At 43.4% G+C, this 27,928-nt stretch overlaps 3 protein-coding genes and 1 long non-coding RNA gene across 4 annotated transcripts in view; 2 read left to right on the top strand and 2 right to left on the bottom strand.

Annotated features, from left to right (window-relative positions):
- The first annotated feature begins 67 nt into the window (after positions 1-67).
- Positions 68-5,466, top strand: LOC143679709 (gonadotropin-releasing hormone II receptor-like). The gene is made up of 3 exons (XM_077155932.1): positions 68-883; positions 3,352-3,562; positions 4,067-5,466. Exons 1-3 carry the CDS (start codon positions 374-376, stop codon positions 4,459-4,461), a joined length of 1,116 nt encoding a protein of 371 aa, XP_077012047.1. The 5' UTR covers positions 68-373; the 3' UTR covers positions 4,462-5,466.
- RBM8A (RNA binding motif protein 8A) lies at positions 4,735-6,499 on the bottom strand. Its single transcript, XM_077155934.1, has 6 exons — positions 6,360-6,499; positions 6,013-6,072; positions 5,813-5,890; positions 5,510-5,646; positions 5,061-5,197; positions 4,735-4,950 (listed from the first exon to the last, which is right to left on the bottom strand). Exons 1-6 carry the CDS (start codon positions 6,424-6,426, stop codon positions 4,905-4,907), a joined length of 525 nt encoding a protein of 174 aa, XP_077012049.1. The 5' UTR covers positions 6,427-6,499; the 3' UTR covers positions 4,735-4,904.
- LOC143679712 (uncharacterized) lies at positions 5,923-15,766 on the top strand. Its single transcript, XR_013173904.1, has 3 exons — positions 5,923-6,624; positions 13,858-14,054; positions 14,973-15,766. It is a non-coding gene; the product is annotated as an uncharacterized LOC143679712 (long non-coding RNA).
- The window catches only part of LIX1L (limb and CNS expressed 1 like), a 25,526-nt gene continuing 6,915 nt past the window's right edge, over positions 9,318-27,928 (bottom strand). Inside the window, exons 2-6 of the mRNA XM_077155933.1 lie at positions 23,180-23,343; positions 16,018-16,158; positions 13,213-13,308; positions 11,769-11,846; positions 9,318-11,481 (exon numbers count right to left, since the gene is read on the bottom strand). Of these exons, the coding sequence (XP_077012048.1) occupies positions 11,239-11,481; positions 11,769-11,846; positions 13,213-13,308; positions 16,018-16,158; positions 23,180-23,343 (722 nt within the window). The 3' untranslated portion in view covers positions 9,318-11,238. The remainder of the gene's footprint in view (positions 11,482-11,768; positions 11,847-13,212; positions 13,309-16,017; positions 16,159-23,179; positions 23,344-27,928) is intronic.

The following is a 27,928-nucleotide window of genomic DNA, read 5'->3' on the forward strand; positions in this document are numbered from 1 at the left end:
GCGTCCCCCGCCGGCCGGGTCCCGGCGCTGCGCATGCGTCCCGCAGCTCCTCCTCCTGCGGAGGTGGCGACCTAGCGCGGGGCGTGCGGTCGGGCTCCGGTAGGAGGCGCCGCAGAGGCCGCGCGCTCAGGCCAAGCGAGACAGTTCGGGCTCTGGGGCTGCAGAAATCCAGGAGGTACAAGACGGAAGCCCAGTGGCCAGCCGCGCGAGAGCAAAGGGGCGCAAGCAGCGCCGCATCCTCAATCCCTACAGGACTCTGACAGTCGGACAGGCGACCTGCGCCTGGGCACAGATGGAGAGTCTCCAAAGAGAAGCTGCGGTGGACGAAGCTGGCCAGCGCCGGGTGCTAAGGGAGCTTGTCCTCTGAGCCACCATGCCTGTCGGCAACGACACGCCCTGGGGGTCAGCCGCGGCGGACGAGGTCTGGGCGGGGTCAGGAGTGCAAGTAGAGGGCTCAGAGTTGCCCACCTTTTCAGTTGCAGCCAAGGTCCGAGTGGCAGTGACCATTGTGCTGTTTGTTTCTTCGGCTGGCGGGAACCTGGCCGTATTGTGGTCAGTGACGCGGCCGCAACCCAGTCCGCTTCGTCCCTCTCCGGTCCGGCAGCTCTTTGCCCATTTAGCAGCTGCCGACTTACTGGTCACTTTTGTGGTTATGCCTCTAGATGCTACGTGGAATATCACTGTTCAGTGGCTGGCTGGGGACATAGCATGCCGGACGCTCATGTTCCTGAAACTAATGGCCATGTATGCCGCAGCTTTCCTGCCGGTGGTTATTGGGCTTGACCTGCAGGCAGCAATACTCCACCCACTTGAACCTCGCTCAGGTAGAAGGAAGCTTCTGGGGGCAGCCTGGGGACTTAGCTTCCTGCTTGCCTTGCCCCAGGTGAGTGGCTTGTCCTGACTTGCCCCCGTGGGCCTCCACCAGCCCTTGGTCCTCAGGGCCACCGGAGTGCGTTAAGGTCAAGTGCATGTTAATTTGCTTCTCTGTTCAGAGCCCACCTCTTAAAGCAGTACCCTCTTCCTTCAGCTTTGCTTTACTACTTTGCTTCCACCTCCTTTAGGGGACTGGTGGAGGATAAACTTTAGGGCAGGGGGGAAATATGGTGGGGGTCTATTAAAAAGAGATAATGATGTATCTCTGGGTAACTTTGTGGTACAATCATGCAGTGATTCAAAAAATAATGTTCATCATCAGGTACACTCAAGTGCTAAGGACACAGCAACAAAGCTCAGCCTTCTAGAAATTCAGACTAGTGCAGAAGACAAGTCATCAGGCAATATAGTGTGCCGTCAAAAGTATTAGGTTAAAGGTAAGCATACGGGACCACAGAACAATGGAGAGGTGTCTGATCGACCCAGTCCTATAGTCAGATTGCTCCCAGAGGTGTTGAAGTGATACTTGATAGGTGTAAGCAAAGTAAAGTGGGAGGAATGCTGGGGAGGATGGAGGATGGAGGATCTCAGGAGTGGCTGCTGTCAACATTGCAGGCTAGAAAAGGGTGAGTAGTGAGTCTGGGGAAGAAAGGAGGCCAGGTTTTAATTATTAAGTTTTTACCATATGGTCAGTGGAGAAACACTATTGTAGAATGGGTGTCAAAACTGGAAGCAAGGGGAACATCTGAACTTGAGTACCAGCTAATTGAATCTCAATATTGAAAGGGAGCTAGAAGTCGAGAAAAGCTAAAGACAAGGCAATTCATACAAAACAAAAGCAAAAACCACATTATAAGAGGGCAATCTCTGGAATGATAAGGCATTACAAATTCATCTAAGAGCTGATCCTTAAATCCTCAAATATTAGAAATATAACTACCAAATGTTAGTCTGACTATAGTTCTAAGAGAACCCAAAACTTTAAAAAGAGGCCTGTTGCCATAGAACAATAGAAATTAGAGTTGGGTTTGTTACCTGAGGCAAATTTTAGGTATGGATTTGGAATCCTGTGTTTGTTCTATCAGTTGCTTATTTTTATTTTGCTTTTTTTTTTTCTTAGTCTAGCTCTACCACCAACTAAATAATTTAGGCTAAATCACTTGAAATCCATGGGCCACAAGATAAAGGAATAGATGAATTTCATCCATTCTTACAACTCAATAAAATGATTGCAAAAGGTGCTACTTCTGGTTCCACGCTATTGTCCTCTTGTGTAATTCTGCATTGCTCATATGCTGTTAACTATTTAAACTGAGTAAAAATAAAACTGATTTTTAAAAGTGTGGTGTTAGTATGGTAAGGGACTATAGTTAAAAAAATACTTATTTTTGTAGGCTCAAGTTTCCAAGTAGTTGAAAGGAAAGTTTCTGCTGTAGGTGGAAATTTGTTTATAAAATAGGAGAAAGGAAAAGCAGAAGCAGGCTATGGACCAAACTGTAAGTACAAGAGCCTTGAATATTTTAAAATCCATTTTCACAGTGTACTTCTAGACATAGCATTAAATGAAGAAAAATATATAGATTCATGATAGGAGCGGAGGAAAGGCCCTTACCAGAGACCACTCCCCAAGTACCTTAGAGTGGCGCGATCATAAATAACTCCAGGCAGTTCCTAAAATTTCATGTCTAAGGCTGATACTGCTTATCTTTGCTCAACATCCCTCATGCCTATTGAAATCACTTCTCTCAATGCCTTATATCTAGGAATCTGATACCTGCTGAGTTTGCCTTTATCAAACTAACAGTGACTCAATCTACGGTGCAGGAACCGAGGTACTAATCCTGGAGCTCTGAATTGAAAAGTACTCCTGATTCAAACAAAAACCCCAGCAACTTAATAAAAAGGGGAAGGGGCAGCCAACATGATTTGGAAAATGTTAAATTTTATTATTTAATTTTGTTTTACCATTATAGTTATTATACATGATTATTCCTAAAAGTCACTTCACAAAGTAACTGCAAAATGGAATTTTAGCAGAACCTATTTTATACAAGATTTCTTTTTTTCCACAGAATTCATCATAGACATACCAGAAGAATTTCAGTTAAAAATTTGGGAAGGGGCAGGCAATGGTGGTTCAGTGGCAGAGTTCTCACCTGCCATGTTGGAGACCCGGGTTCGCTTCCCAGTGCCTCCCATGCAAAAAAAAAAAAGAAAGAAAGATTTGGTGAGGTGGTAGAGATAATATCATCCTTTACAAAATGCAGTGTTAGCATAATACTTGAGAAGCAGGATCCTTCTAAGATCCAGGATTTAGCAAACCTAATAATGGTCAGCTCCAAATTCAAGCCTAAAAGGAAAATGGTGATTTTCACTGTTCACATGGGATTAAGAATAAACTGGGAGGAAATACTATGACATAGGTGGGTGGGTTGGGGGGTATGTGACCATTTCTAATAGTCCTCAACTCTACTCCAGCTGTTCCTGTTCCACACTGCCCGCCGAGCTGGCCCAGTCCCCTTCACTCAGTGTGTCACAAAAGGCAGCTTCAAGGATCAATGGCAAGAGACCACCTATAACCTCTTCACCTTCTGCTGCCTTTTTCTGCTGCCACTGACAGTTATGGCCGTCTGCTATAGCCGCATTGTCCTCCGTGTGTCCAGTCCCCGGATGAAGAAGGGGAACCGTGGTGAGATTCCCATCCCCAGACCCTAATCCTTACCCCTAAAGCTGTGGCCTCTAGCCTCATTCATTAATCTGATAACTGTCAGTCACTTAAAGTGAGACCCCAGGCATATCTCTAGTATGATGCTGGAGGTCATTTTACTGAATGCCTTCAATTTTAATCAATCCCTAGCCATTCTCTGAAGTTGAGTTAGCAGGGCAACAGTTAGGGGAAAAGGTGTTCAGTTTTCTCCTTTACTCTTTGATACCATCAAGTCTTAAAACATATACTGAATGGCTTCAGAAAACAGAGCACCTCAATCAAAACCATTTTCCTAGCATGCCTGTCATAATTCTTGGGGGAAGGGTTAGATCATTTAGTCCCAGGTTGGGAAGGGGGTTTGCAGCATTTGTCTCCAATGGTAGGGGGAATGCTTCATTTCACTATCTCTACTCCTCCATTAATTCACCCTATACTCAGCTCAGAAGCTGAGTGTTTCCGAACTGAGTACATTTTCAAAATTCTCAGACCCTGCCGGTGAATTTGCCCTCCGCCGCTCCTTAGACAACCACCCCCGTGTCCGTCTTCGGGCCCAGCGTCTAGCCCTGCTTGTCTTGCTGACCTTCGTCCTCTGCTGGACACCTTATTACCTGCTGGGTCTGTGGTACTGGTTCTCCCCCACCATGCTAACTCAAGTCCCTCCAAGCCTCAGCCACATCCTTTTCCTCTTTGGCCTCCTCAATGCTCCTCTGGATCCTCTCCTCTATGGGGCCTTCACCCTTGGCTGCCGAAGAAGGCACCAAGAACTTAGTACGGGCTCTGGGAGAAGACCTGGACAGGAGATTCAAGCCCTTAAACAGCTGGAAGTACAAACGAATATGATGGAAAGAAAGGCAGGAGAGACAAAAGAGACATTCCTTTAACACCCATCTACTCAGGACAAAGTGTATAGGAACAGAATAATTACTCTCTAATTCCATAAGCACATCTCCCTTCTACCTCTGCTCTCTTAGCTTCCCAGAAAAAAAAAAAAATGCAGCAGTGCCCCTACTTTGACTCTAGCTGAGACTTCAGAGTATATCTAAGATAGAAACCCACACAGAATTCAGTTCCTGGGAGAAGTATCTTCATAAGGACCCACACTGCCTTACTGTAAATAGTGCCTCAGAGCTTCCAATGTTAGAGCACGAAAGTAATTTTAAATGTAGAAAACAAAACTGGGACATTTATTCATAATTCAAAAGAAACACCAAATAGGTAGGGGAAGAGATTAAATATAAACCAAGCTCCACCCCAGCGCTCCTTTTCCAAGGCTGCATGATCAAATGTAATCTCTGGAAAGAACCCTTGGACAACAGAGGACCCATCAGCGACGTCTCCGGTCTGGACTCCTGCTGCGTCTTCGGCCACCTCTAGAGAAAAGGAAGGGGGTGGGGAAGCCATGAGAATGATTTTATACAGTGGTCTTGTTCTATCTCACATACATTTCCCTTCAAGATCATCCTTGCCCTCTCCACTTTACCTCCTCTTGCCCTTGGGTGGACCACGGACAAAACACCAGTCTACGCTGATCGGCTGTCCCATCAAATCCTGACCATTGAGTCCTTCCATGGCAGCCTGGGCCTCTTTGTATGTTTCATACTCAACTAAAGTATACCCCTAGGGGAAGTAAAAAGACAGATATCAGAATCTTCCTACTTCAGCCAGTGTCATTTGGATAGCCTCTTTCAGACGTGTACTCATTAAACAGGGAAACCTACAAAATTAAAAATGTTTTATCATTTATCCATGTTGCGTTTACAACATGTCTGTTCCTATCTGTCAGTCTTTTTGCTGCATAGAACAAAATCAATTTTCAGTGTCATTTTATTTCAACTTTGCTCTTGGCCAAGCACAGCAAACATGGGAGACTTAAGTCCTAATGGTGTCCAGAGGTTAGAAGGGAATGGCGGCAATGCTCTCTTAGAATACCTTCAAGTACCCTGTACGCCTGTCCAGATTGAGATGGATGTTTTTTATTTCGCCATACTCTGCGAATTTGTCGTGGATGTCTTCTTCCGTCGCTTCCTCATGAACTCCAGTGACAAAGAGAATCCAGCCTTCAACAGCTATGGGGGGTGGGAGTAGGTTGAGCACAAGAGAGAAAATATGAGGAAGAAGAGTGACCGCGGACTGCAGAGCTTGGATAAGCTATCTCTGACCCCATTTCTACTAGATTTTATCATATTCCTTCCTAACTGCCCATAAAGAGCCCCACAGATCCGTTTCACTTACAACGCTGTGGTCCAGGCTCATCGCCATCCTGCTCCACGCTGTCGTAATCTTCCCGCATCCGCGCTCGGGACCCCTCTTCTACAGGTACAGACACGAGACCACCGGTAACCCCCTGCCGCTGTTCCCCCCGAGTCAGGATGCCTCCACAACTCGGCGCCCCGCCCTTTTAGACCATACTATTCCTTTTTCCGCACACTCACCGGAGCCAAACCCGCGACCCTTCCGTTTCTTCGCTTTTTCTTTCAGTTTGTGGATGCTCTCTGGAGCCCCGTGAGAAAAAGGAACGAGTAACAACGAGAATAGCCATTTGTAGTAACTGTGTCTTTCCCAGGACCCAGTCTGAAACGCGCAGCGCCCCGCTTCAGTCCCGGGCCCTTCCAGGTCCCGCCCCGCCCAAGTCCAGACAAGGGGGGCGGGGTCTCCAAGCCAACCGAGACCTGGTACCCAGGCTCCCCTTCTCCCAGCTCAGGAGAAAGGACAGTAGTTTCCTCTTACAACTTGTACTCGCAGCTTCCCCGCTTCCCGCAGCTGCCTCCACTGTCCTCACCGTCCCCATCCTCATCCATGGCGAAATCCTCGCCCCCGGCCTCGTGAAGATCCAGCACGTCCGCCATCTTGCCTCGTTCTAACGCGTCCGGCAGCTCAGGCTTGAGCACCTCAGGAACCCGTCGCGGAGGCGAAACGTCACCAGCCAGTCACGTTGGCCAATCAAACACTAGCCCTAAGTCCCGCCCCCGGCGCCGTGAAATTACACGTGGAGGCGGGCCTAGCTCGGGCGGGTGCCGCAAGTGCCCGGTCGCCATCTTAAGCAGGTCTGTGCTGGCCGCCGCCGGGTTGTGTGGCGGTGTCGGCGGGGGCGGGAGGAGGGGTCTGCGCAGGCGCAGTCAGCGGTCTTCCCTCAGCCTCCGCCGCCCGCCGAAGGGCGGTCGGGGAGGCTGCGGCCCGGAGCGGTTCAGCCCGAACTAGGCAATGGGAGTTGAGGAAAGTTTTTTCCCTCAAAATTTACAGGGCTGGGCGGGCCGCGGTGGCTCAGCGGGCAAGAGTGCTTGCCTGCTATGCCGGAGGACCCCGGTTCGATTCCCGGCCCCAGCCCATGTAAAAAACAAACAAACAAACAAAATATAATAAAAAAACAAGAAAATGTTTAAAAGATGTTTCCCTTTCTTCCTCCCTTCCTTCTCTCTGTCTTTCCTTCCCTTCCTCCCTCTCTCAAAAAAAAAAAAAAAAATTTACAGGGCTGTGCCCTGTTCCGATGAGCAACCCAGTGCGTGTTAGAATCATTAAAAAAAGGTTTGAAAGCTGCTCCTGGAGCGTGCTGCCGCGCGAGGTTTCTCCCGTGAGGAGGCGCCGGCGTGGACGCGGCTTGAGGGCGGCGGCCCCCGAGCCCTCCCCGCCGCCTCTGGGGATCCACGCAGAAACGTGGCCGCACGTCGGGCTTTTAGCTTTCTTTGAGGCTGATGCAGGCGTTTAACTCCCGAAAACCTAGGAGCTGAGGCAAAACTCATGTTTCCCACGTCTGGGACCCCGGGGCCTCGGGCCGGTCCGCGTCCGCGCAGCCGAGCGGCCTCGAGTGCCGACCCGGTGCTGGCAGCGCGGGGACAGAACTCCCTTTCCACCTTGGGGGTGATGCCGCCAATGCTGCGGCAGCGAGGGAGCGGGGGCGAGCAGCGGTAGGGGCGACAGCACGAAAAGGGGCTGGGCCGTGCGGGGGGCGGGGCCTAGGATAGGGGTGGGGGCGGGGCCGGGGATAGGGGCGCGGGGCGGGGCCTAGAATAGGGGCGGGGCCTAGGATAGGAGCGGGGGGTGGGGCCTAGGATAGGGGCGGGGGGCGGGGCCGGGGGTGAGGCCGGGCTGCGCGCGGGCTGGGTGTCGGTGGCGCCCCCTTTTGATGTCCCGGAGCAGACCGTGGGAGGCCACAGCCACGCGCCGTGGTGGCTTCCGCGGCCTGATGCCGTGTGACTGGTCTCAGGAAAACGGTACTGAAAAAAGCCATAAGAAAGTGGGTTGGTCCTTCACGGCTGTCCGGAGAGTGGACCTCAGGCCCACGCGGCTCGCTCCGCCCCCTGCAGCCCCTTCCCCGGCCCTCTCCCGTCCCTCGCCACGCGGTTCCCCTCCGCGGGGCCTCGGCTGCCCGTGCTGCTGTCACCCGAACGGCCCTTCGCTGCCCTCCCTCCTTTCATCCTGTTGATTTCTTTCACAGAACTTGAATCAGGATCTTTAGTGATTGTTTTACTTTCTAATTTACTATATGTTTCCTTCATTTGCATGTAAGGCACATGTACTAATTTCTGAAAACCTAGGAGTTGAGGCAAAGCCCATTTTGCCCCCAAATTTACAACCATATCCCCAAGTTTAGCTCAGTGCCTGGCTGGTAGTACACATTTGGTAGGTGTTAGTTGAGTGAATGAATATCAGAATAGCAAAGTCTGTATGTCTGATGCTGTGTGGATGGGATATAAGCCTGAAAATAGTTTAAGGTCAAATTGTATGACATGCTACAAGTGTGAAATTAATCCCATAAGCAAGAAGTTTCTCTACTTCAAATATCTGATGTCATGATTTTTTTGGCATGTGCAAATAGTCCCGTACTATATTCACTTAGCATTTTTTCTTAAATGGACTTTTAAAAACATCAATTTACATTAAGAGGACATTTTAATATCACTACTATAAATGGAAAACCATTACCTTTCTACTACAAATTCAAATAAAAGCATAAATATTAAAATTTAAAATGTCCATCTGTCACCTAAAATCATCTCAGGCAACACCAGGGTTCCATGTAAAACTTTGGGAAATATTGCTGAAGATGAAGATGGTCAATGATGTTAAGCAAGGACATGGCACAGTCAGGTGCTTTAGGCAGAAACCTGATAATAGTGTGGAAGGAGCCAGAATGGGGGCAGGAACCAGTCAGGAAGCAACTGCAGCGGCCCCGCCCAGAGCGGATAAGGATGTGAACTAAGGCAGTGAGTGTGGAAAGACAGACTGGGGAGTTTATATAGGAGGCAGACTTGACAACACTGACTGATTAGACAGTGGTAAGGAGGAGTTGAAGATAAATCTGAGAGTTCTAACTTAAATAACCTGGTAGATAATAATTCCCATAACAGATCTGGGGAGTCAAAGAAGAGCGTCTGTGGACAAGATGGGATTATTCTGGATATGTGAGTTTATAAAGTGCTTGTGGTATAGTCAGCTGGTGATGTCTGACTCAAAAACAAACAGGTTGGAGTGGAAGAAGTAGCTCTCAGAATCATGTGGCTGGTGGAGTTGAAGAATCATAATGGATGAAACTGCCAGCAGGAATGGGTAGAGCTGGATGGAAAGACCGAGGATAGGATCCAGGCTTCCCAAATATCTGTAGACGAGGAGGGCAGCCTCCCTTCCCCTAGCAGCAGTTCGATCTTATTTCGACATCCCCAACATTACTTTTTAGTTTATATGTGAGAGAAAGGTCATTTTGGAGGTCTTCTAAAAGGTTTCAAAAAAGAGGCAATCTGGCTCACTAGTCAAAAATCTATTTTTAATTGTATAAAATTATACATACAAAACACATAGAAAGTACTGAAAAGATAAGCAAAATCTTTAACACCAAAAGTGGATAGATCAGGGAACAATTTTTCTCAAGTTCTTCAGGATCTCATTGGCTGGTATTTGAGAAAATTCGTAAGTCCAGGAGGTCCCAAGACAAGTTCCCCCCACAGTTCACACCCCCAACACTTCTTCCCTGAAACAAGAGCATAGGAGAAACTGGAGGGTTTATCATTTCTGGGTTGTAAATATCAATAAAAACAGAATAGACACACTTACTGTTTAATGCAGAGTACAAGTCTCTACTTCAGCCCCACATGTGCCTAATGGAATGTAGAGATGATGCTTGGTGAATTCAAGGAAGCCCTGTCAAGCACTAGCACAACTATAATGCATTCCTCATTTTGGATCCCACATTTTCTGGTCGCCAAGATGACTTCAAAAGCAAGAAAGCTGCCTTTCACCTTTACCCTGTCCAATCCAAAAGAGCAAACTGTAACCTGTTTCATCAACTATTTCTAAAAACAAAGTCTGTCTAATTGTCAAATGGAAAGTCCAATTGAAGGAGGTTTAAACTTCTTAAGCTCAGTTAAGAAAGTGCACTAATCAGTATAATATAAAAGAGATCACAGGAACAAGGAGAAAATATATCACAGAAACCTCCAAAAGGAGAATGCTTTATCTATATACTTCACATCATTTCTTTCCTACTTCACTTCATCCAAGAGAGAAGGAAAGGAAGGAGGAACAATGTTAAAAACACATAGTTGATCATTGATTTTCTTTCCCTCCTGTAGTCTCCCAAGATTCCATAATTAGGAAATATTATAATATAAAATTTCATCCAATTTTTTTTATCAATTCATGATTCAACTCAATAATCAAAGTAGAGGAATAGGAAAGAATGAGAGAAAACAATGGAAATCTAAGGTACACACATCTAAGGTAGCAAACAGCAGCAAGTTAGAGGGAATGAGAACATGGCCTGCACCAAACAGGACAAATGTTTCCAAAGAGCAAATAATGGGATGAGATTGAAGAGGGCGATGTGTTTTTACCTTCTACCCATCTCTCCAAGCAGGAAGGTCTGAGCATTTGACTAAGTCAGGTGAGAGGAAGAGGTGTGAAAAGGGAATATTCAGGATAATCAACTTCAGCCGGGATCCCCTTCTGTAGTGGGGACAGCATCGGGAGATCAGGCCTACTGGTATGGTACACATATTCCTCAGAAGCAACTTAGGCGGGAAAGCCCCATTAATTGTGCCTATAATTCCTCTCTAGTTCCTGGGAAGTTTATCAGAAATGATTTAAAAATCAGAAACCAGATCTCCACTTCTTCCAAATAAGAAGGCAACCTTTGAAATAAAGTAGCCTTTGGAGATGGGAAGGAGTCGTGTGGTACTGGTACCAAGCTGGCCCAGCTCAAGACATACCAAAGCCAAAGGCGTCGTGCCCTGTTTGAGTTCAGGAGAAGACGAGTGAGGGTGAGAGCAGAGAATGCAGTCCTCACTCAGGCTCCCTGTTCTGGTGAAAGGAGACGTGAACACAATCATCTGTACTACTGAATGATCATACAGAATTGATCTGGGAGTGTGGAAGCTAGCAAAGCCCCAGAGGCTGCCTTCTCTTCTTACCAAGTAGACTGGGGGTGTTTCAAATGAAACTACATCCAAAAACTGGAAGTAAAAAAAAAGGAATTTCTTAGCAAATAGGAATCCGGGGGTAGAATTCACACACACACACACACGCACACATGCACGCACACAGACACACGTGTATATATATATATTTAAGTATAAAATTGAGAAAGTATTTACAGAAATCATCCCAAATCTTAAAAAGGACACGTACAAAAATAGGCCTGGAGAGGACCGGGAGGAGGTGGGCGGCGCCTAGCAGCTGGAAGAGTGCATGCTGCCCAGCTGCCCAGCAGCCAGCAGGAGGATGTCCTTCTTCTCCTTGTGGAAGCGCAGCTCCTTGCCCGCCAGCCGGGCTTCGTCCAGCTCCCGCTCGGTGGACGCAAGCTCCCTCGACAGCGCCCCAGGCACGCTCTGCTCCCGGCTCACCCAGTCCAATGCCATTTGGTGGCGAATATCATCGTCCAGGGCTCGGTGTGAATAATGAGCCAGCACCTCCTGGCGGGGAGAGGAAGGTGGCCGTCTCAGAAAAGGTAAAGTCTCCGCTAACTGACCCGATGCTTGGCCTTGGAGTCCTAACCAAGGTCAGCTCCTAAAATCTCCAAGAAGATTCTTAGGGGAAACTTCCCAGCAGAAGCAAGGTATACAAAGGACTCACCGTGCAGATTCAAACAGGCAAGACCTGGGCGCCTGGGCGTTCAGTAATCCCAGACCGGCGCATTTCAGACGCAGGCCCCTCCCAGCAGTCCTTCTGCCCGACCTCCCCACTCAGAAGACCTCCTCACCTGCCGAGAGCACTGTCTTTCCCTCATGGCTTTAAGGCTGCCATTCCAGTGTAGCAGCTGAAAAACTGTCATTAATTCCTGGAGGAAGAAGATACAAAGTGCCAGGACAGTGATTTTTTTAATGAAAAGTTATATCAGATTTACAGAGAGACACTTTTACAAACTGTATTTATGGAAAAATCTGTATCACTAACTCTGGCATACCCTTGGGAGAGGGAAGGTATTTGTATTTTTAAAAATATTCTAATACAACTTTCTTTCCTTTCCTTCCCAATTGAATAACTATGAGTCAGGATCAGTAGCAGGCATTAACCATTTCTTTGATAGAGAGTACCAGACCTTAACTTATAAATAGAGGAACTACGGAGTCAACATGTACTTTAAAATTCATTAAACAGAAGCCACCTATTGTTGGGCAAAGATAGCTCACTGTGATCGAATGCTATTTGTATTTGAAAAGTATCAGGTAGTGAAAATGAGATTTAATGAAAAGCTTTCTAGACTGGATGTGCTGGTTTGAAAGGATGTATGTCCCCTAGAAAAGCCTTCTTTTAATCAAAATCCCATTTCATAAAAGCAGAATAATCCTTATTCAATACTTTCTATGTAATTAGATCATCTCCCTGGAGATGTAACCCAATCAAGAGTGGTTGTTAAACTGGATTAAGGGAAATATGTCTCCACCCATTTGGGTGGGTCTTGATTGGTTTACTAGAGTCCTATAAAAGAGGAAACATTTTGGAGAAGGAGAGATTCAGAGACAGCAGAGAAGAATGAGATAGCCATGAGAAGCAGAGAGTCCACCAGCCAGGGACCTTTGGAGATGAAGAAGGAAAACGCCTCCTGGGGCACTCCATGAAACCGGAAGCCAGGAGAGAAAGCTAGCAGATGACGCCGTGCTCGCCATGTGCCTTACAGATGAGGGAGAAACCCTGAATGTGTTCACCATGTGCCTTCTCACTTGAGAGAGAAACCCTGAACTTCATTGGCCTCCTTGAACCAAGGCATCTTTCCCTGGATGGATGCCTTTGACTGGACATTTCTATAGACTTGCTTTAATATGGGACATTTTCTCGGCCTTAGAACTGTAAACCAGCAACTTATTAAATTCCCCTTGTTAAAAGCCATTCTATTTCTGGTATTTTGCATTCCAGCAGCTAGCAAACTAGAACACTGTAGAAACTTGAGCAAGAGTTAGAATGATTTATCATTCCCATCAGACCCATTCCCAGGGAAGATCAAAGCACAAACTTAAAAAAAAAAATACACACACACACATACACACACACGCACATGTATTGCTTTATTGATTATAAAGTACTTTTGTTCAAACAGTTCTGAGTAATGCTGTGCCCTATGACTATGAGTAACTACCTACAGGCATGGGGCTAAGGGAGGGAGGAGTGGCCAGGCTACTAGGGTCAGAGAGGCAGGTGGACGATACCTGGAACTCCAGCATTGACTTGCCCTTGTTGGATTCCAGCATGAATCGGAAGGCACCAATCCCTGTATTTGGGTTGTCTGCCTCCTCTCTGTTGCCCTGGTAACACAGGAAAGGAAAACACAGGTAGGTTTTCAATCAGGTATATTTTATTTAATCTAATGCATTCAAAATATTATTTCCATTGTAATCAATATAAAGATTATTAGTGAAAATTTTACATTTTTTCCTTATTTTAAGTCTTCAAAAATCTGCTGTCAATTTTACATAGCTTATCTCAATTCAGACTAGCTGCAGTTCAAGTTCACGTCTTAAACACGTCGTATGGACTCTGCTGGTGACCTGCCTTATGGCTAGCAGGGGAGGAGGTGGGCGGCGCCAACTATCCTAGCTAGCTGTTCACTCTTCCTCCTCACTACGCAGACCCTTAACCTTGTTCTAGTGCGCACCTGCCTCCCAGGTGCCTCAGGAAAAGGTGATTTCATCCCAGCTCAGCAGGGCAAATCCTAAGCCTCTGTGCCAGTAATTGGTTTTAAGGTAGTAATTCTGGCCATTGGGAGGTTGAGAGAGGTCTGCTAGGGGTCTTTGGGAAAGGACTCCTTACTATTAATCAGAGACAATAAAAAGGCATTCTCTTTCTGTCTCCAGATAGAGTTACGTCTGTATTTAATGCCTGGAGTCCTGCCGCCATCGAGTACTCGGCATGGACTCTCCAAGAACAGAGCCGGCATGTAAGGGATGCTGAATGGAGACATGAAAAGAATCTGCGCTGTTAGCTGATGACATCCTTCATCTATGGAATCAACCAGCGCTGAGATTGGCCCTACCACCAGACTTCCTGACAGGTTAGATAATACATTTTCTTCCTTTATTTACTTCCTTAAGTCAATTTGGAGTGAGATTTTCTGTTAGTTATATTCAAAGATATTTAAACAGAACCACATGCTAAGTGGCTAACACGTGATCTCTTTTATCTTACAGTAATCCTGTATGTGATAGGTGTGCTGGTTCAAAGCTGTTCTGTACCCAGAAAAGGCGTGGTCTTTTAATCCATTCCTGTGGGTACAGACCTATTGTGGGTGGGGCCTTCTGGTTAGGTTGTTTCAATTTGTGATGTGACCCACCTCATTCAAAGTGGGTCTTAATCCTTTTACTGGAGTCCTTCATGAGAAGATAAAGAACAGACAGAGCCAAGAATGCATAGAGAAAAGCCCTGGAGAAACGAAGAGGACCCACAGAGGAGGCACTGGAACCAGATGCTGAAAGCAGTGAAACCCAAGCGCAAAGGACCAGCAGATGCCCGCCATGTGCCTTCCCATGTGACAGAGTGTCCTAGATGTCAGCAGCCTGTCTTCAGAGTCCAGGGGTCATCCTGTTGGTGCCTTAACTGGGACATTTTCACAGCCTAAGAACTTTAAATTCTAAGTTAATAAATCCCCATTATAAAAGCCAGTCCATTTCTGGTAGTTTGTATTTTGGCAGCTTTAGCAAACCAAAACAATAGGTATAATTGTTGTTCTATTTTCCAAAAGAGAAATCTGAGACTTAGATGAAGTAACTTGCTCAAAGTCACAATGGTAGTAGAACCATAATTTCAAAACAGTGTATTCAGAGCCTATGCTTATAACCGCTGCATACCCTGCTTTCTATAATCCAAACTCATGTTTTATTTTATAATACATTAGGTGATATAAGAGTGGCAAATGTACTTCCATAATTTTAATTGGTTTTGATTAATATAAAAATATTTTCATTCCCTGCAGATGCTGCTGACTGGGGCAAAGCATAAAGGCTAAAACCATGTGGGACCTAGGTAACAGAGGAAAGCTCATCTATGATTTACAACGTGCAACGAGTAATCCACAAAGCAGATAACCAATTTAATATAAATAAGTTATACTGTAACCAAAAGCAAAGAGAACATAAAGAGAAGATGGGTTGTCACCTTAGTGAATTTGTGGGGAGGGAGGAAGGCAGCATTAATTTCTAAGATGCACTTCCAAACCAGAAGAGGTTTAGAAATCTTTTTGGGTTCTAATATTGCCTCTACCACTTACTAGCTATGCCACTTAGGCAAATTGCTTCACTTCTATGTTTTCAGTTTCCTCATTTGTAAAACAGAAATAATAATAGTACTTACACCTTGTATAATTGTGATGATCAAATGAGATAAAAAATATAAAAATCACCTAAAATAGTGTCTAGCACAAGGTAAATACTCAACCGGGATTAACTAAGGTTATTACTATAATCATCATTTGAAACAGCAGATGTTCTTTTTACAGAGAAGAAGTTATTCTCCCCATTCCTAGAAAGGAAAAAAGGCAGGACACTGAATCATAAAGAGATTCTTTATTAATAAGGTGATATAACGGAGGCAAGAGACAAGTGACAATAAAAAACAGGCATATATTAAAAACAAAACAAAACAAAACAAGAGGCTAAAGTCTTAAACCAAGATTGGGAAAAGCAAAATTCAAGCTAAAAAATTATTTCTGGAATATCTCTAAAATTCCATAAATCTTTAATTAAATTTCTAGATACCAACGACATACAATGAAAGAGACAATGTATCAACAAATATATAAATACCTATTTATAATTAGAGACAGACATATGCAGCATGTAATACAAAAGACTGACAGAGAATAAACAAAAAGAACAGAGATGTAGACTGGAAAGAAAACAGGAATTCATGCCGTGTTCCCAGTGATTTACTAGACTTCCCAAGTCGTGTAAATGGGAGCATTGCCACCAGCCGGTCCTCCCATCCCCCACTCTCCTTCCGTCCAACTCCAGATAACTTACATTGAAAGATGCCAGAGCCTCAGAGACACTTTTCTCAATGAACTCATCAGTGATTCTCCGGGAAGGATGCTCATTAAATACAGAGTTCATTAGTGCGATCTTCGCAGCACTGCGCCGGGCCTCAGCTTTCGTGGGGCAAAACTAGACCGGGGAAAAGGAGATAATGGGTGTGTTTATTGTGCATCGAGAGGAAGAACAGTGGGGGGGGAAATGCTCGGGATAAAAGAGCTTTGGGCTCTCTTTGTAAATCAGTTGTGTTCAATATACTTTCCAAAGTGTTTACTGTAAAATGGTTGCAATGTTTGGAAACATAATTTTCATTCAGCATCCTGAAATCATTAAGGAGCTGAGTCGGCTGGAGTCCATACCAAACTGAATGCAGAATGAGGAAGGCTGCTGAAGTCAGCATATAATCACTGAACATGAAATACACCTCTGTTTAAACTGTCAACAGAATTAATTACTCAAAAGCTAGATTCTGGCCAGTCTGTTAGAGATCTTTACCCTGTTCTCGTACTCTGAGGACAGGCGAGGTCTCTGGCCAGCCTGTTAGAGATCTTTACCCTGTCCTCGTACTCTGGGGACAGGCGAGGTCTCTGGCTCCCTCTAAGGAACCTGCGATGAGAACAAAGCTGCGGCTAGGCTGCTTCTACAGAGGACACCTCCTGTCTTTATTTGCAAGATCATTTCTCAGAACATTTACATCACTCCAGAAAAAGAAATAAAAAGAAAAAACTCATTACCCCTTGCCCCTCCCTCTCACTGACCACTAGTATTTTCCTCTACCCAATTTATTTTAACATTTGTTCCCTCTATTTATTTATTTTTAATCCATATTTTTAACTCATCTGTCCATACCGTAGATAAAAGGAACATCAGAACAAGGTTTTCACAATCACACAGTCACTTGTGGAAGCTACATCATTATACAATCATCTTAAAGAAACATGGCTAGTGGAACACAGTTCTGCAGTTTCAGGCACTTCCCTCTAGCCTCTCTAATACACCTTAAACTAAAGAGGGGTTATCTATGTAATGTGTAAGAATAACCTCCAAGATAACCTCTCGACTCTGTTTGAAATCTCTCAGCCATGGACACTTTATTTTGTCTCATTTCTCTCTTCCCTTTTTTGGTCAAGAAGGTTTTCGCAATCCCATGATGCTGGGTCCCAGCTCATCCCCAAGAGTCATGTCCCACTTTACCAGGGTGATTTACACCCCTGGGAGTCATGTCCTAGGTAGGGGGAAGGGCAATGAGTTTACCTGCCGAGCTGGCTTAGAGAAAGGGGTCACATCTGGGCAACAAAAGAGGTTTTCTGGGGGTGACTCTTAGGCATAATTATAAGTAGGCTTAGCTTCTCCTTTGCAGGAATTAGTTTCATAGGGGTGTACCCCAAGATTGAGGGCTCAGGCTATTGATTTAGTTGTCCCCATTGCTTGCAAGAATATCAGGAATTCCCCAGATGGGGAAGTTGAATATTTCCTCCTTTCTCCCCAGTCCTCCAAGGGGATTTTATATAGTGCTATTTTTTGTTTTTAAAGTTTCTGTGACAAAGACCACTGGAATAAATTTCATCTGCCAAAGTGGATATAAAAAATATAAGCTAAAAGGGGTCTAGATAATTCAGAAAATAACACAAATCAAATTACTATAATGGTCCAGTTATGGGCATCGCCATAAAATATCAAATCCTTACTCAACAATGTGAATAGATGAGAGGAAGAAGGAAAAATCTTATTCTCTAAGAAGAGAAAGCATACACAGTCATTCTAGGCATTTATTTCTCTGAAATGGCTGAGATTTTAAGGAAAAAAATTATCACCTGATTTGAAATGAAATTTAAATAGGACTATTTCTGTTTGAGGCAGGAACTGAGCTACAATGGGGATCACCGAGCAGCAGATGTATTAGGTGTAGATACTGGACACTGGGCTTGAGATGGATGTTAGAGATTTAACACTGAGCGACAAAGAAGACAGACACAATCTTTTCTCCTGTGAAGTGGAGTTCACTAACAGAGGCAATCAATTACAATACATTGTCATAAGTGATATGATAGGGGAAGTTCAAGGTGCTATGGGACCATATAGCAGAGAGTTACTGTGCTGGTTTGAAGGGATTTATGTAACCTAAAAAAAAGCAATGTTTTAGTCCTAAACAGTCTTGTGAGAGCAGTGGTTTCTTCTAATCCCTATTCAGTATGGTATGTTGGGAACTTTAATTAGATCATCTCCATGGAGATGTGACTCAATCAAGAGTGGGTATTAAATTCGATTAGACATGTGACTCCACCCATTCCAGGTGGGTCTTGATTAGTTTACTGGAATCCTTTAAAAGGGGAAACATTTTGGAGAAAAGGAGATTCTGAGAGAGCAGAGAGCGACATAGTCACAAGAAGCAGAGTCCACCAGCCAGCAACCTTTGGAGATGAAGAAGGAAAACATCTCCCGGGGAGCTTCATGAAACAAGAAGCCTGGAGAGAAAGTTAGCAGATAACACCATGTTCGCCACATGCTTTCTAGCCAAGAGAGAAAAACCTATCAACTTCATCAGCCTTCTTGAATCAAGGTATCTTTCCTTGGATGCCTTAGATTGAACATTTCTATAGACTTGCTTTAGTTGGGACATTTTCTCGGCCTTAGAACTGTAAACTAGCAAGTTATTAAATCCCCCTTTTTAAAAGCCATTCCATTTCTGGTATATTGCATTCTGGCAGCTAGCAAACTAGAACAGTTAGACATCTAAAGATTACACAAACCATATGGAAAACACAGCAAATGTCAAAGGTGTCTATTCTATTCAGACCCTAATTGACAATGCAGAAAGCTGCCTTCCTGTCTGCAATATACAAAATGCATCTTTGATGATAATATTCACACTAGTCAAATTATTTATAATAACAACCACTCTTTCCATCATCATATATTATAAGCCTTTCATATAATAGTACTTTCATATAACATAAAAGCTAGTTACCAAATTCATCTGGAAGGGAAAGAGACCCCAAATAGCTAAAAACATCCTAAAAAAAACAGAATGAAGTGGGGGGATTAACACCTCTTGATTTTAAAACTTATTAGAAAGTCACAGTGGTCAAACAGCATGGTACTGGCGTAAAGACAGACATATTAACCAGTCGAATTGAATTAAGAGTGCAGAAACAGACCACCAAATATATGGTCAGCTGATTTTTCACAAGGACCCCAGATCCACTGAACTGGAACAAAATAGTCTTTTCAATAAATGGGCATGGGAGAACTGGACATCAATAGCCAAAAGAGTGAAAGAGAACCCTTACCTCACAACCTATACAAAAATTAACTCAAAGTGGATCAAACACCTAAAGAAAATAGACGGAAACATCTTCAAGACCTAGTAATAGGAGGCAGCTTTGTAAACTTTACACCCAAAGCACAAGCAACAAAAGAAAAAATAGATAAATAGAACTCAAAATCAAATGCTTTTGCACCTCAAAAGACTTTGTTAAAAAAGTGAAGAGGCAGTCTACTCAAGGGGAGAAAATATTTGGAAATCCCACACTGGACAAAGGTTTGATATCCTATACACATAAAGAAATTATACAACTTAACAACAAAAGAGCAAATAATTATAAAATGGGCTAAAGATATGAATAGGCATTTTTCTGAAGAGCAAATACAGATGGCCCAAAAGCACATGAAGAGATGTTCATTTTCATTGGCTATAAGGGAAATACAGATCAAGACTACAAGAAGATACCACCTCACACCTATAAGGATGGCTGCTATTAAACAGAAAACTACAAATTGTTGAAGAGGATGTGGAGAAATTGGGACATTTATGCACTGCTGGTGGGAATGTGTATTGGTACGGCCACTAAGGAAGATAGTTTGGTGGTTCCTTAGTAAACTAAATATCGAGTTGTTCTATGACCCAGCAATAATACTACTTGGTATATACCCCAGAAGAGCTGAAAGCAATGACCCAAACAGAGATTTGCACACCGATGTTCATAGCAGCATTATTCACAATCACCAAAAGATGGAAACAAACCAAATGCCCATCAACAGACGAGTGGATAAACAAAATGTGGTATATACGTACAATGGAATATCATGCAGCAGTAAGACAAGATGATGTTCTGAAGCCCATGACAAGATGGATGAGCCTTGAGGACATAACGCTGAGTGAAATTAGCCAGGCACAGAAGGACAGATATTGTATGACTCCACTTTTATGACCATGGTAAAAGTCAAATCAGAGGCTTACAATACAGAATATAGGGGACTTAGAGATACATAGAAGCTAGAGATGGGTGAACAGTTAGCTAATGAGGTTGGACTCAAAGGTAAGGGAGCAGATAGAAGTGAAGGTGGTTCTATTATAGAACCCACTTATAGACCACTCTAGAGGGTCTATAAGTAATATTACCATACTGAAGGTGAACAAGATTGAAAGGGGTTGTATAGACCTATGGGTCCCACTGATTAACACTACAAATATAAATAAGTTCTTGCAAGAACTACTTCAAAGGTATGATTCGTGTACAAAAGTGTTTAAGTCCAGGGTATAGGGGGAAAACTGCTATTGCATGCTGTGGTATACCTTTAACAGGAAAACATCAGCAGTACCACAGCACAGCAGGGGTAGATAATGGGAGGAGGGACAAGAGTTAAGGGGAGGTTTAGATTTCCTATTTGGTGAGGGTGTGTTTATGGTTATCTTCGTCTTAGGAACAATGAAATGATCTAAAATTGAGAGTACTGATGGACTATGGACATTATACATGATGCCTAATGAATGCAGGTGGCTGAAGGATGCACTGACTGAGAAGTAGATTGGCGAATGATGGTGTATACATATGATTGAATGTTGTGCTGCTACAAAAAAGAACAAAGTTGTGAGGCACACAACATTGTGAATGAACCTGTGGGACATTTGGTGAGGAAAATAAGCCAGAAACAAAAGAGCAACTACTGTATGGTCTCATTTAGAAAATGCTCATAAGGAAACAAGGGCCTAGACTGTAAGCTCTTACAGCAGTCACATTTTGTCCAGAGTGGTGATTATTATTTCTGGGTTTTGAGAGGCTGTTTTATATACATATAACCTGGTATTCAGAGATGAGGATGAAGCCAGTCAGGTCAAGATTAAGATAACTCAGAACACAGGGATAAGGAAGACATTGTCCATATTTTAGAGCCTCACCTACTCTTTGAGACCAAAGGAAGAAAGGTTTATTTTGTCCAGAACCTAAATTTTCTGTAGGACATAATCTAAGTCAACCTGTCTAGATAGCTCATTTAAACAATCAAAACAGGGAGCCCAGAATAAAAATGAGGGCCTTTAATCCTGTATAGGTTAATGTAATACCTGGATATATCCCAGAATATATTAAGCAGATAATCAAGAAGTATTGGCAAAGTTCCTTGAGGGATGGGAGAAAAAGTATGGAACTATTAAACTTTACCAGCAGGGACATCCCTGATACGATGTCAAACATTAGGGACACCCAAGTCAATAGGCCAAGCCTTTGATCTTGAGGCCTGCTCTTGTGATGCTCATGGATATAGGGGAAAAGTTTACCTACCTATAGGCACACCTAAGAGTTACTTCTGGAGGACCTCTGTTGTTGCTCAGATGTGACCTCACTCTCTCTAAACCCAGCTCTGCAAGTGAAATCATTGCCCTACCTGCCAAGTGGGACATGACATCCAGGGGTGGAAGTCTCCCTGGCAGCATGGGAGATGACTCTCAGGGATGAGTCTGGCCCTGGCACCATGGGATCAACATGCCATCCTGACCAAAAATGGGAAAAGAAGTATAACAAATAAGCTGTCAGTGGCAGAGAGAGTTCAAATAGAGTCTAGAGGCTGCTCTGGAAGTCACTCTTATACAAGCTTCAGTTAGACACTGCTACCTGTCAAAACTTGCCAACCCCCAACCAAAACCATTCCAGCCAATCCTAAAGGACACCTATGGTGATATATAAGATACTACAAAGGTTCCATGCACTAGGGTAACTTTCAGAAACCTACAACCTCCAGATGAGTCCCTGGACCAGATAAGTCCTGAAACCCAGAGGGCCCAGCCTCTCCAGAACATCAGCTAATTCCATCTCCCTACCCCATATTAGTGACAGCCCCTTCCAACATGAAAAAGTTAGAATGGCCATAGCCAAATACCCCTATAGAGTGGGAGAAAGAGCAAAGATGATATGATGGTGGAGTTATACAGAGAAGATAGGATTTAACAAATGAATATGACTGAGGAATCATTACATTGTCTCCAGTGTCTTAGAGCAGCTAGAAGTAAATACCTAAAATTGTGGAACTGTAACCCACACCAAACTCTGAAATCTGTTTTACAACTAATCGTGGTGCTGTGCTTTGAAATTTATTGTTTTGTATATATGTTATTTTTCACAAAAAAGAAAAAAATGTTTTGGAGCAGCTAGAAGGAAAAATATTAAAAAAAAAAAAAAGAGAGAGAGAGAGAGAAAGATGGCAGATTTGGAATGCAACACAGAAGCTGGTGCCACACTGGGTTAGGCTGTGCTGGTTTGCATACTGAGTAAGGGCAGATTCATAACTACTCAGGTTAAAAAAGGGTTTGACTTGTTGTGGACAATGACTGTAGTGAATTGTACAGATGTAAGAATGTTCTTTCACGATCCAGAACAAATGTATGTCACTATTACAAGGAGTTAATAATAGAGTGGTATAAGGGGAAAGGGCATCTAATGCAAACTGTGGACTTGCGATAACAGTAATATGTTAATATTGTTTCATCAACTGTGACAAAGGTACCACACCAATGCTAAGGGTCAGTAATGTGGGGGAGGTAAGGGGAATAGGGATTTTCTTTTTGTAGTGAAAATGTTCTAAAATTGATCATGGTGATGAATGCACAACTCTGTGATTATGCTGTGAGCCACTGATTGTATACTTTGGATGGACTGTATGTAATGTGAACATATCTCAATAAAATAGCGTTTTTTAAAAAGGGTTTGAGTTTTTGCAAGCTCAAAGAAAAGCACGCTCCTAGGTTCTTTTGTGGTCCAATGAGCCTCAGATGGTTGCCAGAATGATTTTCCCAGGAATTTAATAGCCAAAGTTATAGAGAAAGCCATTACTATGACCTAGGCATTTAGATTTGTTACTGCCACCTGGCAGCTCTTACCTGGAAACTTCCAAAGCAACTCCCCCCAGGCAGCGTGACATAGCAGACGTAAGGAGGGCTGTTGGAGGGCACCATCTCATAAACCACCAGCGCCCCATTCTTCAAGTCAGCTCCTCGGGACTGCTTCATCTGCCAGAATTCCTGAAGTGCCTCCACCACATTCACTATGAAAATAAAGTAGAGTTCAACCATGAGCACACCTCCAGGCGGTGCTCCTGGGACACAGCATCTGTGCCTACGTTAGGAGCTGACCTGCAGCTCCCTGCCTATCTCTGTTTAAAAGCAGTTAAGTTAATAAACCTGGACTATGTTAAGCCTATTTGCACAGGAAGACCAGAGCATGCCTGCCCTCCTCCTCGTTTTGATTAGCTCTAGAACCAAAGGAGAATAACTTAAATATCGGAGGCAGAGTTTCCAAAATCAGCAGACCATTATCACTGCCTGATGAAATCTAAATACATAATTCCAAAATTAGCCAACTGGCCTAGAATAATAATAACCTCCACAATAATAAGTAGTAGCCTTTATTGAGCACTTATCATATGTCAGGATTTCCCTAAGTGCTTTACCAGTTTATTCATAACAGCCTTATGAGGTTGTTTGTAGGTGAGGGAACTGAGGCATGGATAGGTGAAATAATGTGCCCAAGGTTATAACAGCTAGAAAGCAGCAGAGCTAGATTTCAAACCCAGGCAGTCTTGGCTCTAGAGTCAATGTTCTCAACCATTGGACAGTCCTGCCTCTCAAGGAAATATGGCCCTATTAGTCATTCTCCAACCGAGGCTGCTGGCGAGCAAACCCAGGGCGAGCTTCCTCTTCCACCCTGGTCACCACCAGCGTATATTATGAAAGAGCTTCTCTTCTGAGGCTTTACTGGGTATAAATGATTTTTCGAGCAATTGAATGATGGGGAATACTCCTCCATGATCTCTCACATTCCTTCACATCCTCATGGATATTCCAGGAACACCTGGTCCTGGCTGCTCTTTACCTGAGCCATCTCTTGTATTAATGGAAAAAAACAAAAAAAACCAAAAAAGAAACAAAATCTTTGAGGGATGAAGTAATGTCCCCGTCTGCTTGCTAAAAAATGGTGGGTTCCCCTAAGGTCGACACCTCTTTTCAACATGAAGAAGTTAGAATGGTCATCGTCCAAATATCCCTGAAGATTGAGAGAATGATCAGATGAGAAGGAGGAGTTATAACAGAGATGTTAGGATTTAACAAACAATTATGACTACTGAATCATTATATAGGTATTTCTTTTAAGTTTCTAGTGTATTAGAATAGTCAGAAGGAAATACCCGAAATTGTGGAACTGTAACCCACACGGTAGTTTAAATTTGTTCTACAACTACCTGTTCAGCTGTACCTTGTGAGAAATAATGTCCTTTGTCTCTAGCTGGAAGTATTGTGACTTCTGCCAGCACCCATGAAGCAGTAATTGGCTAACTTATTAGCTGCAAGTAGGACAACATCAAACTCTAGAACTAACACTGTGTTCAAGAACATCCCCCCTATGCCCCAGTGCATGGACTCAATCATTCCACAGACATGCACCGAACACCTGCTCTATCCTAGACTCTGTGCTGGATGTCAGGCTACAATGGTGAGCAAAACCACGATGGTTCCCTTCTTTATGTAGCTTCATTAAACAAGGAAGAGAAATGCTAATCAAAGGATCTCAAACAAATGTAAAATTGCAGTTGTGACAAGTATTAGGAAGGAGTGGTAGGTGCCGTGAAACATTTGGGAGCATGTGACTCAGGAAGGTAATGAAAGCCACCCTGAGGAGGTGACGTTTAAGCCAGAATGTGAAGAACAGATAGGAATTCACTAGGCAAAGAGGTGAGGGAATAGTTCTGTGAGCAGATGAAGCAGCATGTGCCAAGGCTCTGTGGCAGCAGGAAGCGTGGTCAGTAAAAGGACCTTTGGAGATGAAGGAGGAAACTGACCCTGGGGGAGCTTCATGAAACAAGAAGCCTGGAGAGAAACCTAGCAGATATCACCATGTTCGCCATGTGCCTTTCCAGTTGAGAGAGAAACCCTGAACTTCATCAGCCTTTCTTGAGTGAAGGTAACCTCTTGTTGGTGCGTTAATTTGGACATTTTTATAGATTTGCATTAATTGAGACATTTTCATGGCCTTAGAACATGTAAACTTGCAACTTATTAAATTCCTTTTTAAAAGCCAAAAAAAAAGTATATTAGAGACTCATTACAGTAGACTTCAAGTGGCAGAAGAAAGAATATGCAGATTAGAAAACAGGACAATTCGTTCCAAAGAACAAATGGCAAGAAAAATGGAAAAAAGTGCAGAAAAATGGAAAAAAATGCAATTTGATCTCAGGGAAATAGACACCACAACGGGTGCAAATATAAGAATCATTGGTGACCCAGAAGGAGAAAAGAAAAGGGACAGGAAGACTAACTGAGCTATAATGGGGGATAACTTCCCAACCCTTCCAAAAGACATAAACATCCAAACAAAACAAGGCCAATGAATCCCAAATAGGCTTACTCCAAGACATATACTTATCTGAATGTCAAATCTTGAAAAGAAACAAAAAGTCATGAAAGCAGCAAGAGACAAGAGATTTATTACATACAAGAGAGAACTCAATAAGCACCATGGAGGTGAGAAGGCAGTGGTATGATATATATATATTTATATATTTCTTTTTATTAATTTTTAAATTTTTTAAAAAATATAACAACAAACACAAACATTCTTAACATATGACCATTCTATTCTATATATATAATCAGTAATTCACAGTATCATCACATAGTTGCATATTCATCATCATGATCATTTCTTAGAACATTTGCATCAATTCAGAAAAAGAAATAAAAAGACAACAGAAAAAAATTCATACATACCATACCCCTTACCCTCCCTTTCATTCATCACTAGCATTTCAATCTAAATTTATTTTAACATTTGTTCCCCCTATTATTTATTTTTATTCCATATGTTTTACTCGTCTGTTGACAAGGTAGATAAAAGGAGCATCAGACACAAGGTTTTCACAATCACACAGTCACATTGTGAAAGCTATGTCATCTTCAAGAGACATGGATAGTGGAGCACAGCTCTACAGTTTCAGGCAGTTCCCTCCAGCCTCTTCATTACATCTTGACTAACAAGGTGATATCTATTTAATGTGTAAGAATAACCTCCAAGATAACTTCTCGACTCTGTTTGGAATCTCTCAACCACTGACACTTGACTTTGTCTTATTTTGCTCTTCCCCCTTTTGGTCGAGAAGGTTTTCTCAATCCCTTGATGCCGAGTCCCAGCTCATTCTAGGATTTCTGTCCCACGTTGCCAGGAAGGTCCACACCCCTGGGAGTCATGTCCCACATAGAAAGAGGGAGGGTGGTGAGTTTGCTTGTTGTGTTGGCTGAGAGAAAGAGAGGCCACATCTGAGCAACAAAAGAGGTTCTCTTGGGGGTGACTCTTAGTCCTAATTTTAAGTAGGTTTGACCTATCCTTTGTGGGGTTAAGTTTCATATGAACAAACCCCAAGATTGGGGCCTCAGCCTATTGCTTTGGTTGTCCCCACTGCTTGTGAGAATATCTCCACTTGGGGAAGAAGTTGAATTTTCCCCCTTTCACACCATTTCCCCAAGGGGTCTTTGCAAATACTCTTTTACTCACTGTTCAAATCACTCTGGGATTTATTGGGGCACCACTCTGGACAAACCTACAAAATCTTATGCCCTACCCAAGGTTCCATGTACTTGTGGTGTTCAATTAAACTGTCCATATAAGTTATATTAGGAGATGCACTATTCAAAATATAAATTTTGTACCAAATAAACATTTTTTGCTTTATATATGTTCTAGTTTGCTAGCTGCCGGAATGCAATATACCAGAAACAGAATGTCTTTTAAAGGGGGAATTTAATAAGTTATTAGTTTACAGTTCTAATGCCAAGAAAATGTCCCAATTAAAACAAGTCTATAGAAATGTCCAATCTAAGGTATCCAGGAAAAGATACCTTGGCTCAAGAAGGCCGATGAAGTTCTGGGTTTCTCTCTCAAGTGAGAAGGCACATGGCGAACACAGTCAGGGTTTCTCTCTCATCTGGAAGGGCACATGGCGAGCACGGCGTCATCTGCCAGCTTTCTCTCCTGGCTTCTGGTTTCATGGAGCTCCCTGGGAGGCGTTTTCCTTCTTCATCTCCAAAGGTTGCTGGCTGGTGGACTCTGCTTCTCGTGGCTATGTCATTCTGCTCTGCTCTCTCTAACTCTCTTTCTTTCTCCAAAATGTTTCCTCTTTTATAGGACTCCAGAAACTAATCAAGACCCACCCAAATGGGTGGAGACATGTCGTCACCTAATCCAGCTCAACAGCCACTCTTGACTAAATCACATCTCCAGGGAGATGATCTGATTACAGTTTCAAACATACAGTATTGATAGGGATTATTCTACCTTTATGAAATGGGATTTTGATTAAAACATGGCTTTTCTAGGGTGCATACATCCTTTCAAACCAGCACAAGGTATGATAAATTTAAGACTTTGAACAAGAAAGACTTCCAGCCAAGAATTCTTTATCCTGTCAAGTTGTCCTACAAAATTGAGGGAGAGATTAAAATCTTCACAGACAAACAATGGCTGCAAGAATTTGCCAACAAGAGGCTTGCTCTACAAGAAATGTTAAACAGAGGTCTGGCAACTAAAAAAGACAGAAGAGGAAGTTTGTAAGAAGGCACAGTATTGAAGAGTGTTAGCAA

Source organism: Tamandua tetradactyla, chromosome 4 (assembly GCF_023851605.1).
Source record: "Tamandua tetradactyla isolate mTamTet1 chromosome 4, mTamTet1.pri, whole genome shotgun sequence".
Classification (NCBI taxonomy): domain Eukaryota; kingdom Metazoa; phylum Chordata; class Mammalia; order Pilosa; family Myrmecophagidae; genus Tamandua; species Tamandua tetradactyla.